At 41.9% G+C, this 27,748-nt stretch overlaps 1 protein-coding gene across 7 annotated transcripts in view; it reads left to right on the forward strand.

The window, feature by feature from the left end:
* Window positions 1-214: 214 nt before the first annotated feature.
* The window catches only part of LOC135210806 (dentin sialophosphoprotein-like), an 89,749-nt gene continuing 62,215 nt past the window's right edge, over window positions 215-27,748 (forward strand). For 2 of the 7 annotated variants that reach the window (XM_064243669.1, XM_064243675.1), the window contains exons 1-2: window positions 215-353; window positions 25,543-25,633. In XM_064243669.1, the coding sequence (XP_064099739.1) occupies window positions 25,612-25,633 (22 nt within the window). In that variant the 5' untranslated portion in view covers window positions 215-353; window positions 25,543-25,611. The other 5 variants (XM_064243671.1, XM_064243670.1, XM_064243673.1 and 2 more) reach the window with 3 other exon arrangements.

Consider the following 27,748-nt stretch of genomic DNA (forward strand, 5'->3'; position numbering starts at 1 on the left):
CTAGCTTCCGCCTGTCAGACGTACGTCACGAGGTTACATGAGTGAGCTATATCTAAGGCAAGTATAATGAAAATTAATAAATCAACTAGATTGGTTAATGATGAGTAATTTTACTCAAATAATGAAACAAATTCAAAATTTTAGCCACTTTAACCTCATACCTCTTAAGCAGTACGACAACTTATAGCACTTAGTCACGGCAACGAAGCCTATTGCGAATTGTAAACAGAAGAAGAAGCGACCAAAAAAAAAAAAAAAGTAACTTTGCTTTTCATGTTTATCTTGTTACTAAGTGTCGGTGGCCGCTGTTGTGCTGATGTGACCGTCGGCGACCGAAACAACTATTCCTGAAGGTGAGTGTCGAGGGATTTTGGAGGCCGAGGAAATGAAAAGACGGACAGATAAAGTAGAAATAAGGAGACCGGGTGATCTACAAGGACCCATGTTGTTGGTCGTGTCCTTAGGCCTACGAAAATCGGCGTCGTTTCTATCAACAAATTACTACTAATCACTCAATTTTCTCCCTTATTTACAGGTCGGACGAGTCCATTCAGCCCTATTTATTATTATTTAATGGCTAAACTGACCTTATAGGTAGCCTAATAAGAATGTAGAAGGAGCCCTCGTGACGAACGTTGCTCTCGTTGGGCCAATTTTTACTTAGGCTGAATTAAAGTAGCCTGTTTAATAGCCTAGGCCTAGGTATTAGGGGGAACAACCGACTGGTCTAGCGGATCCAGTTTCCACCGCGTGTGAAGCCACCCTCCATAAAAGTACTTCAACACGTCCTGATACTGGGGGGAAACATCAGTACAGGCCAACCCTCATCACGGTAGACGGGTCTTATTCACTCGATATTTAATTGGTGAAACATGAATACAATTGCAAACTCTAAGCATACCATTTTAAAAGACTGAAGTTTCGTCACATTGTTGATATATGAAAGCCCCATACGAACTAAAATAGCATCGTGAGCTCTTCGTAAAATATGTTTTCAAGGCAGTTTTGAAATCCAATATGGCGGCTACGTTTTTCATGGACGGTTCTCATCAGTGAACCGGAACACCATCTTTCCCAGCCTTCCCAGCACTCATTTAAACAATGTTTAGCGGTTTATGATGTAACGTTTATTGATCTTACTCAAGATTGCAGTTGTAATCAGCACAATAAAACAACATTTTGTTGCCTATATTAGTGAAAGTATGAAACTTGTTATTCCCGGGGTTATGGTTGGAACTGGAATTCATTCTTACCTTGTAATCGGCGGTTTTTATCCTTACTGCCATCACAACTGAAACTCCACAGTGCTTATTTGATTGTTATTATACACATTTTGGTCTCAGTTCACTCCACATTGCACTTTAACCCGTTGCTGTTCCTGGTTTCTAAGCGCGCGCCATAAACACAATTACAAACAGCAGACGACAACAGACTGACGAAAACTGCAAAGATTTATTCCCTAAACTGTTACTTTACTCGTTATTTAGTTTAAATTTGACATTGTTATTTAAAAAATTTTGATTTAATTCATGTATATTATCCCTTTTTTGCACAAATTACCCGAAAAAAATTACAGATATTTCTAAACGTAGATAAAATCAAATGTTTCTAACGTTTTTCGTACATCTGGCTGCCGAAAACCATAGAGGAACGAATACGGAAAAGTGCATAGAGGAACGACTACGTTTTTTTTTTTTTTGCTTTTTGTTTTGCTAGCACTTTTCATTGATTTCAGTCTTTATTAGTATTTTGAATTTCTTAAACTAATCGTATGCCAGAAATAAATGTAACCTTTAATGTTTGCATGCTTTAATGTTGCATGCTAAGAATGGCAAAATCATCGTTGCCACATTAGGGGTGGAGGCTTCACACTACGCCGTTCCATTATTATAAACTGTTTCCATGAATTCTAGTTGTCATAGTAATGCAATAATGATAAAATTGCTTTAATATTTATGATATATACTTCCAATACATAGCCTAATTTCACCAATTTCAACGTTTTGTTTATAGTCTTATACCCAGTTTGGAGGGTCAATGTTCGTTACTAAAGAATCTGTAACCTCCTTAAGTCGTTCAGTTGACATAGTAAACCTGAGCCATATTTTCACTCGCTGAAATGACCATATCCGGGTGAGGGGCAAGTGGGCCCATCCTTTGCCTACGTGATGTACCCATGTCGTTATTACTAACTAATATAATATTACCTTACCTGCAATATAAACTGTTGTGCATGAAATTTTTTTTAATATTTTTAAACTAAAATTAGAGCATACATAAACCACACAAATTGTCATAAAAATGAAACATAAATCAAGTGGCTATTATTGTTTTCTAAAACATGGTTCTTCGTGATGAAAATTAGCGCACGCACGGAGATTCCTTCCCAAACCTCTTCCCAAAATATTTACCCAACACAAAACCAGCATTCACAAAGGGTCCCCCAACCATGTAGGGTATATAGGAGGTTAATAATTAACAATAAACAACACAACCTCATTCATCAGCAACACTACGCTATGAGGAGCATGTCTGCCAAATTTTCAAAACAACTTTACACTTGTGTGACAGACCTTTGAATGGTTTTCGAGACAAACCCTGAGGCTATAATTATTGGATTATAGGGATTTTCATTTCCAGGTATTTTAATGTCCCTTCCTATTCCGTCCTCTCTCTCTCTGCTCTCTCTCTATCTCTCTCTCTCTCTCTCTCTCTCTCTCTCTCTCTCTCTCTCTCTCTCTCTCATTTTTTAAACATTTACTATGTCCTGCTTAACTATTTTGCGAGCACTAGTAGATGCACCTACATTCATCATTACGACTGAATTAAAAACTTGAAAGTATTTAATTAATGCTATACAAGTATGAAATATATTTTCTTGTTCATTTTTCGAATTACGAAAAAAGAAACAGAGAGAGAGAGAGAGAGAGAGAGAGAGAGAGAGAGAGAGAGAGAGTTGAGTGGATCAGTGTATAAATATATCGGTCAATGGGCAGGTAACAACCGAGTGAATCGTTAGATATATCCACCAAGTAAACTACTATTATTAGATAGATAGATGGAAAAATCATAGAAAATAAGTTTAAACTGCAACAACTTTCAGAGAGAGAGAAGGGAAGGTGAAGGAAGGAAGAAGGACAGGGGTGGCGGTGGAGGTGGGGGGAGAGGGTAGGTGGAGCTGTTTTACGGTGTGTTCCGTATCCATTTCTGGATAATGGAGTTTTGGTCTATTAGTACAAGGACAAGTGTAGTTATTCTTTACGATTAGTGATTCACGATACCCTTATAAATTACGGCACTGGGGTAATGCACTAAAGAAAAATCTCGCTCTGTTACGATGTTCGTTACAGAAATAGGTATTGCCCAAAAAAAAAAGTGCTTGCACTGTCTCTGAAACCCATAGTAGACATGCTGCTTAGTTGTCAATCAAGTTTTTATAACCAAGTATTTTTTACAAGCTAGCTATTGAATAAATTTGTATTTTCTCAGTCAAAACATATGCCCCTCAATGCTAACTTTGTCTCTTTTAACGACTTTCTGGTCATTGCAAATTCGGCCCCATAATTTCTTATGGTGCGAAAACAGACAGAGGCCCATGGTACCGAAAACGATTGCGTCACACTACGGCGATAATCCAGCAGTAAAACATCTTCTATATCCAAAAAGTAAATAATAAAGATATATATGCGCATTACGATTATAACAATTTACATGGTTATAGCTGATAACAATCTGCACGAATAACTGGTAAACTGTTTCTGCAATGACAGTTGAGTATAGCAATTATTTACAATATTGTACGAAAGTCAAGATGTCGTGACGTCATAATACAGAACTTGAAAGAAAAAACGTTCTAATTCAGAAAAATAATTACTTAAATTTGAGTCAGAGTCGAGTTACTTTTTCAATAACGAATATTTTCAAATTAATCATCATAAATAGTTAAAATATTGATGTTTTACTACTTTTTATTTAAAAATTAGCCAAGAGCAACGCTTCTCGTCATCTTCTCCCCAACAGCTGTTTACGCCTGGCTTGTTGTTGATGAGAAATCGTGTTTCGATTGTTGTGATAAAAGTGCTCCAGCGTCTGTAGGTACAAAAGTGGTGTGCGGATTTATCACAGGAAATGGTTAGTTTATTGACACAAGCTACTCCGTAAACATCGAGATGGCGTCAATCTTCTAAATACCTCGAGTTGTAAGTAAAAATGTTGAACCGCGTTTTGGTGAGGTTTCCACTACGTTTGAGACCGTTTTCAGTACCCTCTGTTTAAATCTGTTTAAATCTTAAAATTTGGCCTTAATTTCTAACTTTGGGGAAAATACTTACTTCGAAAGGAGAGTAGAGGTCTTTAGCTCCGTTTCTCACCAACAAGAAGTCGCGACTGATGCCCATCTCGGGTGTCAGGACGCGTTATAATGTACTTTTTCGGAGGGTGGCTTGCATTGATGGTAGCTGGCCTGCGTGGCCTGCTGTGATGATCTACCTGGAGATGGGCCAGTCATGACGCTTTCAAAAATTTACTTACAACTCCGAATATTTAAGATTGACGCCATCTCGATGTTTGCGGAGTCGTTTGTGTCAATAAACTTCCCATTCTATGTGCTAATTCCATGCACCACTTGTACCCATAGACGCTGGGGCACTTTCTTCACAAAAATCGTAAACAAAAACACCAACTAGGTAGTACGTCTTATCTAAGGAAACCACGATTTTTTGGTAGAAGAAGAAGAAGAAGAAGCTTGCACTGGATAATTAAATAGCTAAATAGTTAAACACCAGTATAAGGTTATGAATTGCATAAGTTGTTTACATACCTATTCATGATTATTAATTTGAATATATTTGTTGTTGAAAAAGTAAATAGCTACTGTACCTAGATTCCTGACTCAAATATCAACAGTTTTGCTGTGAACAGTACCTACGGCATTGTTCGCGCTCTTCTATTGTTTATCAGACTTGCCAACTGGTATGTGGTGACCCTCCAAACTGGGTAGCCTATAAGACTTACACAAAACTGGGGAAATAAGTGAAATTAGCAGTATAAATATATATTAGAGTAATTTTATCATTATTACATTACTATGACAACTAGAATTCATGGAAACAGTTTGTAAATGCATCAGCGTAGGCTATGTGTGAAGCGCCACTAAATTGGCAACGATGAGTCATTTTGCTGTCTGCTTGCATCTACTTAAGAAATACGTATCTGTAATTTTGGGGGGTTTATTTTGGTTGCCAAAAAGGAATAATAGACATGAAGTAAATAAACATTTTGAAGTGACAAAGTAAAGTTAAACTTAATAATGAGTAAAGTAAACATTTAAGAAAATGAAGCTTTGCACCTCATAAAGCATGTAGTCATGTGCTACCCGCAACTGTGTTTGTGGAGTGAGCGCTTACGAATCAGGAACCACAATAGTTCAATTGCAATTTGGAGTGAATTAAGACCAAAACATCGTCATAACGCTGGCCAGGCCTTATTCACTCGATATTTAATTGGTGAAACGAGAATACAATTACAACCCTTAAGCTTACCATTCAAAAGATTGAAGTTTTCTCAATGTGATATATGACAGCCCCATACGAACTAAAATAAGCATGTGATGCTCTTCGTAAAATATGTTTTCAAGGCAGTTTTGAAATCCAGTATGGTGGCAATTGTGAGGCTGGCTGGTCTAACCACGGACAATCCACCATCTTTCCCAGCCTTCCCAGCACTCATTTGAACAATGTTAACGTATGTATGTTACGTTTATTGATCTTACTCAAGATTGCAGTTGTAATCAGCTCAATAAAACAACATTTTGTTGCCTATATTAGTGAAAGTATTTAACTTTTTATTCCTGGGGTCATGGTTTGAACTGAATTCATTTTTACCTAGTATAATCGGTGGTTTGTTCATGAAACTTACCTGACAGATATATATATAGCTGTATTCTCCGAAGTCCGACAGAATTTCAAAATTCGCGGCACACGCAGTGGGCGGCCAGGTGGTAGTACCCATTCCCGCCGCTGGGAGGCGGATATCAGGAACTATTCCCATTTTCTATTCATATTTTTTCTGTCGCCGGTCGGTAAACAACTGTTTACAGACCTCCGCCTAGGATTTTGAAACTTCATTAGCCGCTTAAGTATCCTAATTATTCTTTCGATTATTGACTTGGATTTGTGGCTAGGCATACGCTATCGTAAATTTTTCATTGCATTTGATGTCTGAAGCTAGTTAGCCTAGTTTCAGACTTTGTTGTCTGCATGGGGAAAGGTGAAGCTACCGGAACTTTCGGTAGACACTCGCTTAGTATATATGGCGTTTACATGTTTTCTTTGCATAAGTTCAATGTAATTAGTGTAATGTGTGACTGATTACGGAAGAAGTAGGATTCATGTACGCATTTTAGAGCGTGTTAGAATCAGGAGTTTCCTCCACAGTAAACAGAAGTTAGAATAATGAACCTTCTAACCTCCTGTAGATTTTATTTTGCCTAACCCTGTGGTATGGCTTACGGGCCTAGAAGAAGTGTCTGCTAGAGGATTACATCAAGTAATCTTAGACTTAAGTGCTCGCTCTCCATTCAGTGTTGTGAAGTGTAGTGCCCCTTGTGTTGTGGAGGGGGCGTCAGATCGGCCCCATAATGCCTCTAGGCCTGGACCTCTGTCGGACTCCAGGACTCAGGGAGAGGCATGTCGAAAGCCGCAAGAGGGTTACGGGGGCTCCCCACCGATCTGGCGTCCCTTCGGCAGAACCTGTTGACGCTTCCCAGGCTGCTAAAGACGTGCACGTGCACGAATCTTGAAGGATTGGGGTTCTCGTCCTCCGAGGCGTCCTCCCCGCGCAAGGGTTGGAGCTCTCGGAAGGACTCGCGCCCTCTAAGAAGCTTTAGAGAAGAGGACGCTTCACGTCCTCTCTCTCGTTAGGAGGGAACGTCAGATCGGCCCCATAACGCCTCTAGGCCTAGACCTCTGTCGGACTCCCAGAAAACCAGGGAGAGGGCATGTCAAAAGCCGAAGGAGGGTTACGGGTTTTTTCATGCTGATCTGGCTTCCTTTCGGCAGGTCCTGTTGTCGCTTCCCAGGCTGCCGAAGATCGAGCACGTGCACGAATCTTCAAGGGTTGTTTCTCGTCCTCCGAGGCATCCTCCCCACACAGGGGTTGGGGCTCTCGGAAGGACTCGCGCCCCCTAAAGAAGCTTTAGAGAAGAGGACGCTTCACGTCCTCTCTCGTCACGAGAGGATGAGGAGTAAAGAGACCACATTTACCCTTTTCGAAGAATGCTCTGGCTCTTTTCCTAAGGGACATATTAGGGAGGCTCATTCATCTTGCCAGAAGAGTGATTTGAGCCTCCGCGAGTGAACGCTCATTTATATCATGTATACATTATTAAGAGGCTCTTCATCTTGCCAGAAGAGTGATTTGAGCTCCTGCGAAGTGAACGCTCATGAAGTTAGAGCTGTTTCAACCTCGTAGCATTCCAAAAGAATTTGGTAATCAAGGACATTCTAGATTCCACCTTTTGGAGGAGCAACTCAGTATTCGTCTCCTCTCCTCATGGCGCTCCGTATACGTTATGTAACGTTCGCTTTGCTTCGAAAAAGCAAGCTGAGAGTTTGACGTCCGGCAAGCTGCTTTGCACAGTCAAACAACTTATGTCTCTGGTTCGGCATAACAAGGGCAATTTAGACGTGAGGTAGCTTTTGGAGGTGCTCGACGTCCTATAAGTAGAGACATTCTCCAGGACGCTCGGCAAGCACCTTGCGAGGGTGTCTTTCGGACGCTCGGCGTTCCTTTGCTGAGTGCGTTTCTGGAGATGTTCTTTTGCATTACTAAGACGCAAGTTGTTGCACAGGCGGCCACTGTCTTTGTAAGAAGGTATGAAGGTCTTTAAGGCCCGTCTTGAAGACGAAAAGCCATACGTCTTCCTTTAGTGTTCACACACTTCAGGAGCAGCGTGCGGCTCTCCATGGAGACTCGCATGAGGACGTCCCTTGAAAATATTCAACGTCATACGCAAAACGCGGTTCGTCATAACATTGAGATGTTGGCAAGGTCGCTCGCCAGGACGCCTCTTGGCGGGACTTGCATGCATCAGGGCGCTCAACGAGTTCCTCTCTGAAACGTCGTTCAGAAGACTTGTTGTTCTCTGCTCAGACACGCTCTTAGCTACGCAGGACGTTTTTTGAGGACGCTTTCCAGGACGCTTATGAGGACGCTTTTGTGCACATTCGCCAGGACGCTTCGGTGGAAGCTCGGCAGGACGCTTTGCGAGAGAAAAGACTTGTAGAAGGCGTTTTATTTGCTGTTCAGGGGTGACGTTTCTTAGGACGCTTGACGCTTTATAAACGCTCGTCAAGAGGAGGTTTTTTCAGGACTCTCCACAGGACATTCCTTTACAGAAATTTTTTAAAAAGGATTCGGAGTTAGCGGAGAGACATACCCGAATTTTTTCTTCGATCCCTCTTTCCTCTTCATCGATTTCTCTGAGAATCGGGAAGATTATATACTCGGATTCCTGGGTGACTTTCGGTCATGTTAAAGGGTTTTCCCCTATTAGCAAAGTGCTAATAGTTTTGTCTAGTAAGGACGTTTTCCCCATTGTCAAGATACTAAACGTTTTGTCATTTAAGTGGGGGACCCCTCATAAATGGGGTAGTTCTCATTGACATAGTTTTTATCGTTTAAGCGGATAAACTCATTAACAAATTTCGGAAGAGCTCTCATTCATTTTCAGAGGCTCATCCGGGGAGTAAGAAAAAGACTTGTAGACTAGATCCAGGAAGTCTTATGTCCAATATCATAAGAACATTGAACGGTCCTTTTCGATCCTCGGTTCTCTCTTGATGATCTCTATTCGAATATTACTCCCTTTTCTTGGCAAAGAGTCTTGGCAAAGAGTCAAGGAGTTCTTTTAAAAAGTCTCATTCATTAGAACGGGTGGACAGTCGTTTTCCTTTCTTTCTCTCTTCCTCGTCGAGAAAGATGTAGTAGAGAATTCGATGTTCAAATTACTACAATACTTACGTAGTTTATCTTTGCGTCATTTTTGCTAACGCATGGGTCAAGTCATATACGCATATAGTATTTACCTCTGCGGATAGAAGCCGAAAGAACTGTTGTTTCTAATGTATTTATTTGACACTCCCTTCAACCTTCCAAGAGTTTTCGGAGTAAAAAGAATAAAACTATTCAGGTATTGTTACGACAACACCAACTCAGTTTCTGTATTTAGCGAATTTTGTTTCGTTTAAATATGCCTGCTTGAGAGTTTCCTTTTGCGTCGATAATTTCATACCTATCCCTTCGTAAAAGGAGTACTGGCAACTCAGGCAGATAGTGCGAGACGATGAACAAGGCTGCTGTTACTGTGATCTACGCAGTACCGGCTAGCTCGGTGTCATGCGCGTTTGGTTGCGTCTCTCTGCCCTACAATCATGGATTTTAGCCTCGGGTTGAGGAAATTTCTAGTAATCATGAATGAACATGCCTTCCGTTTACTTAGAAAATTTCAACAAGATATCTCTTATACTTGTTCGGTGCGGGTTTACCGCACGGTAACAGAATTCTGTACGAATCTACCGCGGCATAGCACTATAATAATGCTCTCCTGCTTATGCAAAGCGCAGCCTTATTTAGGGAAGGAAGCAGGCTGAGTGAGGGAATGGATGAGCTGCTGGGGACCATTTCCTCGCTGGAGAAGCTTGTTTTCCCTGAATAACAGCAATTCAGACCTCTACAATTTTTCCTCACGAAGAAATTGGAATAACATCAAAGATCTTGTAATAATTCTAATTTTCTCTCAACGGCTTGAGGATCACCTCAGGTGATAGCGAGAGGGGGGTGTCCAGACATCCGACAGAGGAACAGATGTTCTGGCACATTGTCTGAAAGAATTGGAAGCCAAATTGGTCGGCTCTCCAGTTCCTCGAAGGGTGAGTTTGGATCGAGTGGCCCAAAATCATCTCGGATAATTTCTCAGCTCTTTCATAGCTCAAGAAGAGAGAATTGGTTATGGGCTTGGGCACGGAACGTAAACGATCCTCAAGAGGTTCGTTAAACTAGTGCACGTCCGTGCGGGTCTTCTCGATCGAAGGCAACAACTACTGACGTCTGAGTAATCCTCACTTAGAAGTATTTCGAAAGTGAGGAGAGACTGAGGGCGTCCTTTCGTTAAGTTTTTCGTAATATTGAAGACGAAGGAGCTTCCTCTTAAGTTGTTCCCTTATTCATGATCCTAGAGGATTAGCTTTAGTCGCCACATGTTGGCTCTAAGAGGTTGGATTCACAGAGGTCAGGTAATTCAGAGAATTGTCCAAAGACCCTTCCCGAGAGAATCGGTGTTAATCTAACATCGTCACTTAGTGAAGTATCTAATATCTCTCCTCTCTGAGTCTGAAGGCGTTCAGACTATCGAGAAGCGATAAGATCTTCAAGATTAAAGGCAGTCTCTTGGCTAAGGCAAAGCAGTGCTGCCTATTTTCAGTGTTCAATCGGAGCGGGCCGTTTCTGGTAAGTGAAGGGAAATGACTGTTCCTCCAACTCGACCTCTGTGAATTTCTTTATGGTTCTATCTTTCCGTATGAAGTATGAGATAAGATAGAAGTCCTAACTATTGTAGAATATGCAAATATGTTGTTGACGGCCTCTAGGCTCAGAGATTCGGTTCTGTCAAACAACAAAGCTTCACGATCTTTGAGGTCTGGGGAGATCTTGAAATTCTCTGGATCGCAGGAACTTAGACGTAGTCTGAGTTTCTGATGCCAAAAGCATTTCGAACCTATCCTTTCTGCGAACTTAATACACGTGACCAGAAAGGCTAACATTCTAACCGCTCTAGCCACGGCAAAGAGGGTTAGTGAGCTTTTAGCCATCATCAGAGGTTTTAGCTTTAAAGGACATAATGCGGTCTGTCCTCTAAGCCTTCCGTTCTTGATAAGAACGAAAACCTGTCTAACCCTTGACCCGAAGGCTTGGAGACCAAGGGTATGGCACAAATTATTGGGCAAAGGCATTAGAGAGTCCTGTGCCCTGTCGGGTCTCTCAAGTTTTATCTTTATAAAACTATAGAAAGTCGAGGTCAACGGACAATCTGCGGTGTTCCGTAAAAGACCAGACTGGTTCATGTCCAAGAACACCCTGGCATTATAGTCAAGGAGTTCTTTTAAGAAGTCTCATTCATTATGTTTGCATAAAGATTTGAGATTTTTTCTTAATATGAATGCTCAAGAGGTGAGGGCGCGGCCTCACGGAAGCATTTCAACAGAGCATGACACTCAGTAACATCCTGAGTGCCACGCTTTAGCGAAGCAACTCTGTGTTCGCTTCACACTCCCGACGGGATGTGAAGACGACATTTGAGATCTGTAAGTCGCTAGGACCATACATATCCGTAGATATATTATTGGGGGCAGCAAGCAACACGAATCCTATCCTATAGAAAAGGGATAGGTGTGCTTTTAACTTTGAAGGGTTGGTCGCTTGAGGCGCGTTCCTTTTCTTTAGCCTAGAAGTTATGGAACTAACTTTGATAGGTTAGGTCAGGTGGTGGTTTTAGCTTCGTTGCCCTCAGAAGTATGGTCATATGGTCTAGTCACATTGTGGTCACGCCCGTTGACAGATCATCTAGAGCGCACCAGCATTACAGGTCTCTACCTCGCTGGCAACTCTAGTAACGCAGAAGCAGACTTTGGTGACAGTAATCACGAAGTCGGCTATGCTAACAGGTGAGGAACCAAGATGATTATCATCTACTTAATTTAGTTTCCCAAAAAATCCTATTCTGTCTCTTCCCACCATCCGAAGGTGGGATTCAGCTATATATATATCTGTCAGGTAAGTTTCATGAACAAAATGTTATTGTTATATATAATTAGTTTGTTCATACTTACCTGGCAGATATATACTATAATTAAAAGTGCCCACCCACTCCCCTCAGGAGACAGTGGCACTGATAAAATATGAATAGAAAATGGAATAGTTCCTGATATCCGCCTCCCAGCGGCGGGAATGGGTACTACCACCTGGCCGCCCACTGCGTGTGCCGCGAATTTTGAAATTCTGTCGGACTTCGGAGAATACAGCTACAGTAATACTTTGGGTTACGAACCGATTAGTATACGAATTTTTTAACTTACGAAGTGACGCCCTCATTCTGGAATACGAATTTCGCTTGGAATACGAATGCGCGAATTTCCATCATGGCGCCTGATTTGTTTACATCGGATGAGCGTGGGATCTGCGAACGCATTTTTTTCGGCCAAAACTTAACGCCTGCTTTGTTTACATCGGATGAGCGTGGGATCTGCGAATGCATTTTTTCGGCCAAAACTTAACGAGGGTCACGTGACTTCCTCCTACGCATCCCTTGACCCTTTTTAAACCATAACTCTTTCAATATCTCGCTGCGGTAAGATTGAACGCATCTGTCCCGTGATACGCTCTCAAATTTGCTTAGTGATTTGCGCACGTGTTTGTGTTTCCGTGATAGATGCTTATACATTACTATTACCCAAAATACTAAAGACAATGGCTCCAAGATGACGAAGGCAAGCAGCAAGAAGGAAAGCATAAGAAAGAAGGAGATATTACAGTCGAAATGAAGAAGGAAATTATCCAAATGCATGATAAAGGCGAGTGCGTGAAAGACATTGCAGCATTCTTCAAAGCGGTCGCAATCAACGATCTGCACTATTTTGAAGAAAAATGAAGAAATTAAAGCCAGTAAAAGCATCAAAAGGTGTCACAGTATTGACGAAACAACGGCCTTATATTCTCGACGATGTAGAAAATTTGCTCATAGAAATATTTTTTCAAAATTGTGAAAGACAACATAGTGTTGCGTAAGCGTAAAATTATTGTGATCGTAGTGAACGGTGCTCTCTAGAGAAAGAACCAGAAAGTCTTCCAGAAGTGTTCACGGAGGGAGATTTCCCCCCCCAACCCCCCAAGCCCTAACCCTCTCCCCTCCACTCCCCTTCCCTTCCCTCCCGTCTCCGTCAAGCCAGCAGCCACACTCGCCAAAGGTAAAGTTCAGGTTTTACTGTGTATGCATATTAAATCTAGTGTTTATATTTAATTTCATTCTTCAATTTTATAATTTTATGTAATTCCTACACGAATTTTCAACCTTAGTGAACAAAAATAAATGGAAAAATATGAATTGAAATGGTTATTCATGGTCGGATGGAACGCATTATTTGCTTTTTATAACATTCTTATGGGAAAATCCATTTGGGTTACGAATTTTTTAGGTTACGAAGCAGGTTCTGGAACGGATTAAATTCGTAACCCAAGGTATTACTGTATATATATATCTGCCAGGTAAGTATGAACAAACTTAATTGTATTATAACAATAACATTTTTATCCTTACTGCCATCACAACTGAAACTCCACAGTGCTTATTTGATTGTAATTATACACATTTTGGTCTTAATTCACTCCACGTTGCACTGGAACCACGTTGGTGTTCCTGGTTCCAAAGTACTCACTTCGCAAACACAGTTGCGAGCAGCAGACGGCAACACTGATTATAGGTGCAAAGCTTTATTCCCTTAATTGTTTACTTTACTCATTATTTAGCTTAACTTCACTTCAAAATGTTTATTTAACTCATGTCTATTATCTCTTTTTTGCAACCAAATTAACCCCGAAAAATTACAAATATTTTGGATGTATACTTTCGAGCAGACGACATGAGGAAAGAAGACTCATTGTTGCCAATCTAGTGGAACATCACACATACGCCGATGCATTTACAAACTGTTTCCATAAATTCTAGTAGTCTTAGTACATAATGCAGTAATGATAAAATTGCTGTAATATGTATATATACTGCAAATAATACGCTAATTTCACTTATTTCCCCGGTTTTTTGTAAATCTCATACCCAGTTTGGAGGGTAAACACATACCAATTGACAACACTGATAAACAATTGAAGAGCGCAAAACGCCGCAAAGAATGCCGTAGTCACCCTTCGATAAGTATGGTTAGAGGTCGGGTGTACGATTGTTGTGATGAAAGTGCCCTAGCGTCTATGGGTACAAGTGGTGTGCGGATTTAGCACAGGAAATGGGAAGTTTAGCACAGGAAATGGGAAGTTTATTGACACAAGCAACTCCGCAAACATCGACATGGCGTCAATATTCTAAATATTCCAAGTTGTAAATAAAAATTTTGAAAGTGGTTTGGTGGTGTGGGCACTGCGTTGGCCACCCTTTTCATTACCCTGTGTTTAAATCTTAAAATATGGCCTTAATTTCTAACTTTGGAGAAAATACTTACTTCGAAAGGAGAGTAGAGGTCTTTAGCTCCTTCTTTCACCAACAACAACTCGTGACTGATGACCATCTCCGGTGTCAGGATGCGTTAAAAGTACTTTTTCGGAGGGTGGCCTAGTCGTGGTAGTCGGTGAGTTGGCCAGTTCACGCAGTGTTTTACCCTAATTACAATTAAATAAGCACTGTGGAGTTTCAGTTGTGATGGCAGCAAAGATAAAACCACCGATTGCAAGGTAAAAATGAATTTCAGTTCAAACCATGACCCCGGGAATAAGAAGTTTCATACTTTCACTAATATAGGCAACAAAATGTTGTTTGTTCATGCCACTTACCTGACAGATATATATATAGCTGTATTTTCTGACGTCCGACAGAAATTTCAAAACTCGCGGCACACGCAGTGGGCGGCCAGGTGGTAGTACCCATTCCCGCCGCTGGGAGGCGGATATCAGGAACCATTCCCATTTTCTATTCATATTTTTTTTCTGTCGCCGGTCGGTAAACATCTGTTTACAGACCTCTGCTCAGGATTTTTTGGAAATTGACTCGCTTTTAAGTATCTGATTGATTTTTTTGGTATTGAATTGGATTGTTGAATTGGCATGCGCGATAGTGGACCGTTTTTTGATTTTGGATTGACTTCTATATAAGATATGTCTGGATCAAGTGTTGTGAGTTTCAGAGTGTGTGTGAGGGCTGATTGTAAGGTGAGGCTACCGAAAGCATCGGTAGACCCCACACAGTATGTATGAGTTGTAGGGGGCTTAATTGTTGATTGATAATCGGGTGCAATGAATATGAGAAATTGACCGATGATGAATGGAGAGTATATGAGTCCTATCGCCTTAAATTGGAGCGCGATAGGATCAGGAGGTCTTCCTCCAGGAGTGGTTCTTCCAAAGGTAAGACTAACATCTCTCTGCATTAACACCTGTAGTGTTTACAACCCCTAAACCTGTGTTGCCTTCGGGCTCTGATCTGTGTCGGGAGAAGCGAATGCTCTCTCTCTGATTCTTTTGGAGTCTCTTCGCACTCTGGAGACCACGTGAAAGCCTTAGAAACTGGCTCGGTGCAATGTGTGATCGTGCCCCAGTGTTGTGGAGGGGGCGTCAGATCGACCCATAATGCCTCTAGGCCTAGACCTCTATCAGACTCCAAGACCCAGGGAGTAGGTATGTCGAAAGCCGCAAGAGGGTTACGGGGGCTTCCCACCGATCTGGCGTCCCTTCGGAGGCCCTGTAGCAAAGACCCAGGCTGCCAAGGACCGTGCACGACGCGCGCGTCCTGAAAGAGTGCTTTTCGTCCTCCGAAGCGTCCTCCCGCGCAAGGGGTGGAGCGCTCGGAGAGACTCTCGTCCTTTGAAAAGGACGTTTCGTGCGGAGGACGCTTCACGTCCTCTTTCGCCGCTTTCGTCGGAGGACGCATATGACGTTTTTCCGCCTCAGAAGAGAGGTAGGATCTCCTCCGATGAGGACGCTAGGTTGCGTGGCACAGGCGCGTATACCTGAGAAAGCAGGTAGCTGTACCTGTGAGAAGGAAGGAGGCGTCCCCTCGCCCCTCGTCTTTCTCACAGGATCAGTCCTGCTTCCTCTGTTCATTCTTCCCCAATGAAGAACATTCTTTTGTCCTTCAGACCAGCAATCCTCGCTTATGGCTCAGGGACTCGCCCAGCAGCAGTCGAGCCTAAGCGGAGGAAGGACCTTAGCCTGCCTGTCAAGAGGACTAAGCAGTCTCCTTCCTTCCTTCACCTTACACCTACTTCGTCTCGTTCGCCGATCGCTTCTCCTTCGGCGATTCGCCGATCTCGTTCGTCCTCTAGAAGGACGTTACGTCAGGACGCTTTTGAGGAGGACGCTCTGTACGAGGACGTTCGGCAGGACGTTCGGCAGGACGCTCGTCAGGACGCTCGTCAGGACGCTTGGCAGGACGCTAGGCAGGACGTTCGTCAGGACGCTTGGCAGGACGCTAGGCAAGACGTTCGTCAGGACGCTCGCCAGGACGCTAGGACAGGACGCTCGGCAGGACGCTCAACCAGGACGCTCGGCAGGACGCTTGGCAGGAAGTCGCGCCAGGACGTTCAGGCCGCCTTTCAAGACGTTTTTGGGGATTCTGACCAAGAAGTCGTACCCCCAGACGCTAGTTTACGCGCACAGGCACGTATGCCAGCGAAGAAGAAATGTAAGGACGCTTCTCGGGCAGGTGAGACTGCTGCGGAAGGCGCTGAGGACGCTCGTCCTCCTCAGGACGCTCTACCTTCATCGAGCAGTAAGCGTCATAAAGAAGACAGCCGAAATAAAGCTGCCTCTAGCAAGGATAGGGGTCCTTTGATCAAGCCAAGACCTGACATTAGGACGCCCTCTCCTGACAGACGGTCTCCTCTTCCGTTTAGAGAAGAAGGAGAGCTAAGTAGTTCAGCTGAATCGGTTGAAGAGGAACCTGCTGCAGCCCCGTCTATCTCGGACTATAAAGTCCTCGTACGACTCTTGCGTTCTTCTTTTGAAGACAAATTTCAGCCCGCAGCTCCCAAGTCTCCTCCTTCGCAGTTTTCTTCATCTAAAACTGGAAAAACCCCGGAGTTTGTAGAGATGAAAACTTCGTCTCTCAACGAAACGTGCTTTTTAAAAGCTCCAGGATTGGATGGTACGAAGGAGAGACCAAGGCAAGACGACCTTCGCCTTGCCTCCAACTAGACTTAGTGAAAAAGGGGGCATTTGGTATAGAACCAAAGAGGAAGTGGGAGTTCGTATCCCTTCTTCGGCTCAAGGAGATTTCTCCAGCCTAGTGGATTTGCAGAGGAGGTCGCTTTTACCCTTCGCTAAGGTAACCTGGACCGCGTCGGAGCTGACCATCTTTGAGTTTTGAAGGGTCTGCCTCAGGACGCTGGAAGTCTTCAACTTCCTTGACTGGTGTTTGGGAGTTCTGGATATGCAAGCGAGAAGAAGCCCAGAATCTCTCAGTCTGGGGGAGCTGTCCAGCGTGTTAGCATGTATGGACAAAGCCGTCAGGGATGGTTCGGAGGAGCTCGTATCTCATTTTGGAACGGTCTTTATTAAAAAAGAGAGCTTTGCTGTGCAAACTTCACAGCTCGTTCGGTGACTCCAGCTCAGAAAGCGGATTTGCTGTTTTTCGCCTCTTTCGAACCATCTCTTCCCCCAGACTTTGGTAAAGGACTGACGAACAGCTTACAAGAGAAGGCAACTCAGGACCTTTTGGCCCAGTCTACAAGACGGTCAGCCGTACCTTCAACCTCTTCAGCTGCGGTTCGACCGCCGAAGAAAGTAAAGCCCTTTCGTGGGCTCTCCCCCCTCGAGAGCAGCTCCTCGAGGGAGAGGGTTTTCACGAGGAAGAGCTTCCTTTAAGCCAAAGCCCTTCCAAGTGAGAAGCATGTCCTTCAGACACCAGTCGGAGCCAGACTGAAGTTTTTTGTGGAGCGTGGAGAGAGAGAGACACGGACTCTTGGTCCCTCAAGATCGTGGAGCAGGGGTACAAGATCCCCTTTTTAGATCTTCCTCCTCTTTCTACGACTCCCAGAGACCTTTCTCCATCCTACCAGGGAGAAAAGAAGAAAGTTTTGTTCGATCTCCTTCAGCAGATGATCGACAAAAGAGCGGTGGAACAAGTCGCGGACCTGGGGTCGCCAGGTTTTTACAACAGAATCTTCCTAGTACCGAAACAGTCGTCAGGTTGGCGTCCAGTTCTAGATGTAAGCAGGCTCAATCTTTTCGTGGAAAAGAACAAATTCACGATGGAGACGCCTCATTCTGTTCTGGGAGCGTTGAGACCGGGCGACTGGATGGTATCCTTAGACTTGCAGGACGCGTACTTTCACATCCCGATCCACCCTCTTTCAAGAAAAAGTATCTAAGGTTTGGTCTTAGACAAACAAAAAGTATGGCCAGTTCAGAGCTATGTGCTTCGGACTGACCATGGCTCCGATGGTGTTCACAGTAGTAATGAAGAACGTAGCGAGGTGGCTACACTCTTCGGGAATAAGAGTTTCCCTGTACCTCGACGACTGGCTGATCAGAGCGTCGTCGAGAGAGAAGTGTCTGAAGGACTTGCAGTTCACTTTAGCCTTAGCGAAGTCCCTGGGACTTCTGGTCAACCTCGAAAAGTCGCATCTGACCCCAACACAGTCCATCGTGTATCTGGGGATTCAGATGGATTCAGTGGCTTTTCGAGCGTTTCCGTCCCAGGAACGTCAGCGGCTAGGCTTAGAAAAGATCTCAGCCTTTCTAAGGAAAGAGACTTGCTCGGCGAGGGAATGGATGAGTCTGCTGGGGACCATTTTCCTCGCTAGAAAGGTTTGTTTTTTTCCTTGGGAAGACTGCACATCAGGCCTCTCCAATTTTTTCCTTGCGGACGAGTGGAAGGCCAAGGACGATCTCAATGCCATATTGAGAATATCGCTTCCAATCAAGAACCACCTAAGATGGTGGTTTGGACCCTCAGAAGCTTCAAGAGTGGCGTGTCCCTAAGTCTTCTGAGCCCCGACCTAGTGTTGTTTTCAGACGCTTCCATCACAGGATGGGGAGCAACACTAGGGGGGAAGGAAGTGTCAGCTCCTGGAGAGGGGAACAGGTAGCCTGGCATATAATGTCAAAGAACTGGCAGCAGTATTCTGTCCCTGCAGTTCTTCGAAAAGAGTTTGGAGAACAAGATTGTTCAGATAAAAACTCGGACAATACCACAGCACTCGCTTATTTAAAAAACCAGGGAGGAACACACTCCAGAACGTTGTTTTCCCTAGCGAGAGAGATTCTGCTGTGGGCAAAGAGAAAAAAGGTGACTATCCTGACGAGATTCATTGCAGGAGTGCCAAAACGTCAGGGCAGACCTTCTCAGTCGTCGGGACCAAGTCCTACCGACGGAATGGACCTTGAACGAAGACGTTTGTCGGGACCTGTGGACGTTGTGGGGACGTCCACTGGTCGACTTATTCGCAACGTCAAGGACCAAGAGACTTCCTCTTTCTGCTCCCCTGGTCCTGGATCCAGAAGCAATCCGCGGTAGACGCTTTGCTTTGGAATTGGACGGGCCTAGACTTATACGCCTTCCCACCATTCAAGATTCTGGGGGAAGTCATGAGGAAGTTTGCGGCCTCGGAAGGGACGAGGTTAACCCTGATCGCTCGATGTGGCCAGCGAGAGAATGGTTCACAGAGGTCATGTCTTTCCTTGTAGACTTTCCAAGGACATTGCCCTGGAGGAAAGATCTACTCAAACAGCCTCACTTCGAAAGGTTTCACCAAAACCTCTCCGCTCTGGGTCTGACTGCATTCAGACTATCGAAAGTTGCCAGAGCGAGAGGTTTTTTCGAAAGCAGCTGCGAGAGCAATCGCACATGCGAGACGTGCTTCCACAAGAGCTGTTTACCAATCGAAGTGGGCTTCCTTCAGGGCATGGTGTAAAAAGGAGGGAGTTTCCTCTTCCTCGACCTCTGTGAACCAGATAGCTGATTTTCTGCTCTTTCTCAGGAATGTGCAGAAATTAGCGGTCCCTACCATCAGGGATATAAAAGCATGTTGTCAGCGGTTTTTAGGCAGAGGCCTCGACCTGTCTGACAACAAGGATATTCATGACCTTTTTAAAGTCTTTCGAGACCTCGAAGGTTCCTCAAATGAGACCTCCATCATGGAACCTGGATGTAGTCCTTAAATTCCTTATGTCGAGCACTTTCGAACCAGACTTCAGGCAGCGTCTCTTCGAAACCTGACAAGGAAGGCTCTTTTCCTAACTTCTCTTGCGACGGCTAAGAGAGTTAGTGAAATTCAAGCGTTTAGCAAGTTAATGGGATTCAAAGGGGACAATGCTGTCTGCTCGTTGAACCCAAACTTTCTTGGCGAAGAATGAAAATCCTTCGAACCCTTGGCCGAAGACTTTCGAGATCAAGGGTATGTCAAGTCTGGAGTGGGCAAGAACCAGAGAGAGTCCTGTGCCCGGTCAGGGCTCTCAAGTTCTATGTGCATAGAACGAAAGAGGTAAGAGGTCCCTCAGGTAACCTCTGGTGCTCTGTGAAGAGACCAGAGTTACCTTTATCGAAGAATGCTGTTGCTTTCTTTCTAAGGGACACCATTCGGGAGGCTCATTCATCTTTCCAGAAGACTGATTTGAGCCTCTTCCGAGTAAAAGCGCACGAAGTACGAGCCGTCGCTACCTCTCTTGCCTTCCAAAAGAACATGTCAATCAAGGACATCCTTGATTGCACCTTTGGAGGAGTAACTCCGTCTTCGCCTCACATTACTAAGGGATGTTGAGAACGATTTATGACGATTGTAATGCACTGGGGCCATACGTTTCTGCGGACACAGTATTGGGGTCCGGAAGTAGCTCTTCCCTATCCCTTAGTTAGGTTTAGGTTAGGTTGTTGTGTTTTTAGGTTGTGGTGAGTCTTATGTGAAGATCTCCCATCCTTTAGTTAGTTTTAAGGGGTTTTTTGTGAATAGTTGGTCAGGTGGTGGTCAGTTGCTTCGTTGCCCTCATTTGTATGGCCTCGATGATCTTGTCACGCTGAGGTCTCGCACCCGTTGACAGATCATCCAGAGCGCACAGCACTACAGGTCTCCACTGGCTGGCAACTCTGTGATTAAGCAAAAGCAGCCTTACGTGACAGTAATCACATAGTCTACTTTGCAAACAGGTAAGGAACCAAGATGTATATCATCTACTTAATTTAAGTTTCCTAAAAAATCCTATTCTGTCTCTAACCACCATCCGAAGGTGGGATTCAGCTATATATATATCTGTCAGGTAAGTGGCATGAACAAAATGTTATGTTATTATACAATTAAGTTTGTTCATACTTACCTGGCAGATATATATAATAAAGTGCCCCGCCTCCTCCCCTCAGGAGACAGACACATTAATAAAAAAAAATATGAATAGAAAATGGGAATGGTTCCTGATATCCGCCTCCCAGCGGCGGGAATGGGTACTACCACCTGGCCGCCCACTGCGTGTGCCGGGTGTTTTGAAATTTCTGTCGGACGTCAGAAAATACAGCTATATATATATATCTGCCAGGTAAGTATGAACAAACTTAATTGTATAATAACAATAACATTTTTATTGTGCTGATTACAACTGCAATCTTGAGTAAGATCATTAAACATTACATATATACACTAGCATTGTTCAAATGAGTGCTGAGAAGGCTGGGAAAGATGTTGGATCCTTTGCGGTTATAAACGGCACCTCAGTTGGTGGACGCCATATTGGATTTAAAAACTGCCTTGAAAACATATTTTACAAGGACCTCACATGCCTATTTTAATTTGTATGGCATTTTCACATATATATATCACATTATGTTGACAAAACATCAATCTTTTGAATAGTATGCTTAAAGATGTAATTGTATTCTTGTTTCACCAATTAAATATCAAGTGAATAAGGCTGATCCAGGCGATGACGATGGATCCACTGCAGTGTTTCCCCCTACTACTATACCTATAGTTACGTGAATGGGTGAATGTTATACATCCTTGTGTATGTCTAGATTTAGGCTTGAAATACTTTAAGGGAGTTTTGTCCCAATCATTTCATGTACTGTAGCGCGATCACCTTCCCAAAAAAGTACTTGAACACGTCCTGTAACCCAGGATAGACACAAGTCAAGCACCAGCGTCCATCGAAGGAATACCTCAAGACCTCTGCTTTCCTCTCAAAGTCAGTTTTTTCTCCCAAGTGTCAAATTAAAGCCATGATTTCCGACTTTCCGGTAGGTGGTTGTGCTACGGTAGAGACCGACCATTAGATATTTTACCCTAGGTAATAACTCTGCGTCGGGTATTTCTTTGCCAATTACAGTTTCCTATGGTATTTAGGTTACTTATTAAAACTTCACCATTATTTGGGGGGGGGGGGGGGGGCTGTAGTTAACCCCCAGGGGCCAGTTACCAAACACGACGAAATACATTTGACTCCCCAATCCCTAGTGGCTTTCATATTTGCAGGAACGTTCCTTGCAGTCCATGCGGAGTTATTGCCTAAATTACCTTTCAATGTAACAACTCCGCACAGCCCCTGGGTGTTAATTACTGTCGAGAGACAAAAAATACTTGTAAGTTCTCAATAAGCAACCAAAACACTATACAGGCAGTCCCCGGGTTACGACGGGTTCGGCTTACGACGTTGCAAGGTTGAGGCGCTTTTCAATTATTTTCATCAGACATTATTTCCAGGGTTACGACACATGTTCCAGAGTTACGACGCCTACAACGCAGTAACTACTATGTAGATACGTATCCACTTTCGCATGTATATTAACGTTACCCCTAATTCATTGGATGCCATTTTCTTTTTCTGTCAGAGTTAAAGTTTTCTTTGCATCACTAGGTAAACTTCATAAGTCGCTTATAAGGAAGTCACACAATTAAATAAAATAAAGAAAACATGTATATGTACGTAAGTAATGTTTGCAGAGGGTGAAGGTAAAATGAAATCAACTTAAAATCATGAACCTGTGTGAAAGCTAACTACGAGAGAGAGAGAGAGAGAGAGAGAGAGATACAGTGGTACCTCAACATACGAAAGGCTCAACTTATGAAAAACTAGAGATACAAAAGCAAATACGAAAAATTTTACGGCTCTACATACGAAAATTGCTCAAGTTACAAAGAAAGGTTGTTGCTGTAAAGTCCCGAGATTCGCCCGGACCACCGAGAACATTTTCAAAACTCGCGCGCTGCCAACTGAGTAAACTCACCACCATCCTCCCGCTCTCCCATTTGTTCTTGATGCTAGTCACCCCATAAGATCCTGCTGCTCTCCTACTGGTCAGCATCTACCCCTTGTGCTTTATGTATTGTATTGGTAAAAGGATGCTGTAAATTGAAAAACTTATTCATGCAATACATTTAATAAAAAAAAAAACATTAGTAAAGATAGAATAAAGAATAGAAATGAATGGTTATTATACTGTTTGGTAGTTTCAGTAGTTGAAGAGAGATAATTTATGATAATTTGTGGCTTACTGTGTACTAGGAAAAGTGATGCTGGCGATCGTTCGATACTCGTAAGTGCTGGATGGTAAACAGAAGTTTGGATGCTTTTGTTTATTATAGTTAAATGGTTACTTAATAATTTGATTTGAAATGTACATGCAATACATTTAATAAAAAAATTGTGAGTTAGATATCATAAAATATAAAATAAATCAGACTGCTATCATCGAAGCCAACAAACACGTATTTTTTAGAATTCTTCTTCTCTTTTAATATTACGTTACGTATGTGTTTCATTATAGCTGTCAGTAACTCGGTATCTCCATTAGGTAAAGATAGAATAAAGAATAGAAATGAATGGTTATTATACTGTTTGGTAGTTTCATTAGTTGAAGAGAGATACTAATGAAAATTTGTGGCTTACTGTGTATTAGGAAAAGTGATTGCTTGGCGTTCGTTCGGTACTCACAAGAGCTGAATGTAAACAAACGATTGGAAGGTTTTTTATTTGTTTGTTTGTGTATTATAGTTAATGATTAATTAATAATTATTTGAAATGAGTACATACTGATTATTTATACATTTTATTGGCATATTCTAAGCTTTTAGCTTCTTAGGTTTAGATGTCAAAATCATAGACAAGGCTACAGTAGCAACCACTAACATAGGCTAGGCTTATTGCTAAGGGACATATGCTAAAGTCCTAATATATGCAGTAAAAATGGGGTTGAACATTACATGCAGTTGAATATTACTCAAGTATATGTACAGTATTTTGCCTTTTTGGAGTCCTATTTCTTCCTTTGGATCGGCGTCGTAACCCTAGAACATGTGTTGTAGGCCTGGAAATATAATTTACTGGGGTGTTTTTGTAGGGCTTGGAACGGATTAGGCAATTTACATGTAAAATGCGGTTCAAGATAGGAAAAACTCATGATACGAAGGCCGCCTCGGAACGGATTACTTTCGTATCTCGAGGTACCACTGTACATAGGTCATGTAGGTAAAACTCTGGAGTGGTATCATCTTTAAAAAGTGCAAATGGGATCACATCTTCTGAAAGTACATTACCTGTATGTGCTGTAATTACGTAACACATAGTACATACAGATTGTACCAGCACTTTTCTCCGAGGTTAGAAAGTAATTTTCACAGAACGACAACTCAGATGTTTTACTAGTTGATCCTGGAGTTCTTATATTGTGACTAACACTGAATTACCTACTGCCTTTGTATTATTTTCAAAAATATAAACAGCATACACAAAATCTCCATACTGATTTTACACTTAAAAGCATGAAAACCTATACTAATTGTTGTATATTAGTACGTACTTCAGAAATTAAACAAAGTTTCTGAAGGGATATCATCTTTGAAAAGTGTAGTAACTTTGAGTGGGTATCACATCTTATAAAAGTATACATATATGCACTAACTGCATATATATGCATGTACAAAAATAAAAGTAATACACTTTTAATAAATATTTTTTCAGAAAAGTTTTAAAATTTAAAAATTTGCATAATAAATTAAACATAAACACTTTTGCAGGGTTTGGCAGTGCTTCTGGAGGGTTCGCAAATGTTCGCGCTATTGTGAAGAATTCGTGCATGATAATTATTTAGGTTCCGATGAAAAGTTCACACTATTTTGAATTCGCGCAAATTGAATCGCGTAAGTTCGGGGTATTAATTAAATACCTGACCCGGAGCAATTACTTAGATCTAGCATTATTTGTTTTCTATTTATTGAATCGAAGAAAACATTTAAAAAATTAGCAGTTTATCTGTTTACAGAAGCAGAGATTATTAAAAAAACAAAAGGAATAGCTGAAGGTGGAATGTAAATAAAGAGAAACATCTTAGGGGATAATGGACCCCTAGAATTTTGAGAAAATTGTAAATCTGCCTCTGTAAGCAGATAAACTGCTCATTTTTTAGAATTATAAAGAAGTGGCTGCTGAAGAGTAAGAGCCTGTGCCAGGTTCCTACCTGTTTCCTACTTTCTCACTCCACAAACATAGTTGCGTGCACACCACACTATTCACATGAGGTGGCGAGCTTTGTTCCCTTTTTTATATAATCTATGCTTTTGTAAGCAGGGTAAACTGCTCAATTTTTAGCAATATACTGTTTGCAGATCTGTCGAAAAGATTGCGTAATTGACAATAGGAAAGAAAGACTTAAACACAAACAGGGAGCAGTGAAATTGGACTCCTAAACTGTCGGATTACCAACTATTATTTTCTTTTGATAAACTTATCACCCATTACTGTATACTGCCTGGAAGTATTTCTTATATTGTACACTTTGCATTTCAGGATAAGGCCGTTGCTCTGAATGTGGCAGTGGAAAGTAAGAGGAATGTTGATGAAAAGTCACCGTGCAGAATGAGTTCACAAGAAGGCAAAGGTACCGAATCGGAGTCATTGATCTCCACCTCACCTTTTTCTAGCAGCTTGGGTGGCTACCAGGTGTCACCTCTCAGTCGAATTATAAAATCGCCCCTTCCCCACAAAGTTGCTCAAAAAATATACCTGATGGTGCGCTTTGTGTAAGTGCCCCTGTGCAGGCGTTTTCGACGTGTGCATGCAGTGGGACGCCAGCTTCGGATGAACTTGTTGGCACGCATCTATTAACCGCATTGCTGTTTCATTCCGTATTAACACTCGTATGACTTGGCCATTTGTTTTTTATTTTCCATTTTTATTTGTAGGTAGCTTATGCAGACTTTATTATTTGGTTGTTAGGGTATGAGTACCAACGTAAAAAATTGAAAGGAGACTTCCCAGAAAGAAAGGGGACTAAATGTAGAAATTGGCACTTATGTTGAAAAAGTACTTTGTCCTTTCCTTAAAGCAATCTTGAATGTTTTATGTGTCTAATTAGCTGAAGGCAGAGAAAGTAAACCTTTTCGAATTGACTTAAATTACTGATGGGGTTTAAGCACTGTTGTTCTAGGAGTGTTATGTAAGCCAGAGGGGAAAGGCAATGGCTTATTTAATGTCATTTGTTTGTTGGTTTACACTTCACAAAATTCTTTTTAACATTCCTTAGATGACTTTTCTTTATTGTTTGTTTTTGTACTTTTGTGCTTGGACATACAACACCCATGTTATGTTTACAAGTTAGGACAGCACAGCAGTATTTTGCTTTGAAAAAACTTATTTTTTGTGGCCTAGGGCTGAGGATTATGCTGGCTCAGTCGGTGAAGCAACAGTATATGATTTGCTACCTTCCATTGCTTGGGTCTATCCTTATGTGCTCCCCTTAGTGTTAGTAACTTTGCTTATGACTGAATATTTACCATTTTGCCTATGGCTGAATATTTACCATTTCTCATCAGAATTAGCCAGAGCTAGTTTTTTTTCAAACTCCTGCTGTCTCGGTAGTTATTTGACATTTGTAAAGCAAATGTTTAGTGGATTTCATAGTACTGTGCTGCTTAGTTTCATAGATACTGTACTAACCATTTCTTCAAAAAATTTTGCCTCCAACCCCAGGGTTTAATTACAGCAGTCATGCTCCCTCATTTGGGAAAAGGCACAGTACAAGATGAGTACCTATTGGGTTCCTTTCTATGATGGTGGCTTCATAATCTTCAAACAAGAAGGAATCATAAACTCATTCATTTTTAATTGGTGGATGGTCTGGATATCTCTCTACTTACAGCCTGTTGTCTTAAATTCTATATTCTTTGTGCTTTTCTGTCAAGAATTTATCAAAGACCTGAGTAAAATATCTGGGGAAATTTACATATTCAAGGTCTGCAAAGTTTAAACTGATTAAATTTGGGAACTTCTAGCCTTTGGGATGTATGTTTTCAGTGCATTCATGTTAGGTTTCTTGTTTTATTTGATTTTGTTAGAATTAATATTTCAGCAAAGTAAAAATGAAAAATATGTATGGTGAATGATGACAACCCACATGGGCCCATAGAAGACCTGTGAGACTTGATTTTCTGCATCATTTAGAACGTATCTGCTTATGTTGCAGGAACCTTTAAGAATTGTTTCTCTTTACCAGCAGAGATCTTCAAAGAATGGCTTATGAGAAGGGGAAGTTTTTACATTTGAAACATATCAGTAATTATTTCAAACCATTTCAGAATAACACGTTGGATCCCGAAGGATTGGTTTTAGTATTTGAAAACAGGAGGTTGAGCTACAGGCCAGCACCAGCCAGTTGGTTGCTCCACCTTTATGCATACTTATCTCTACTTGTAAACCAGTGTGGTATGCCATATTAGTATATGCTCATTTTGAATAATCTGCTTTCTCTGCCTTTGACAGATTAAATTTATGCGTAGAATAGTAGTATGTATTTTGTGTTGCAGCAAAACAACATAAATTTTACATTTTAATTTCAAATCACTTATTAATAGGTATCACTTTATAGTTTCAAAGTTGTATTATGAGTAATCACTGAAATTGGCTATGTGATCATTTTAAGTTCTCCAAGAAACTGAAGGGTTATTATATTTTATATATACTATTGCAATACGTATATCAGTTCTTCCTTTAGTAT

The sequence above is a fragment of the Macrobrachium nipponense genome, chromosome 4, assembly GCF_015104395.2.
Source record: "Macrobrachium nipponense isolate FS-2020 chromosome 4, ASM1510439v2, whole genome shotgun sequence".
Taxonomy (NCBI): domain Eukaryota; kingdom Metazoa; phylum Arthropoda; class Malacostraca; order Decapoda; family Palaemonidae; genus Macrobrachium; species Macrobrachium nipponense.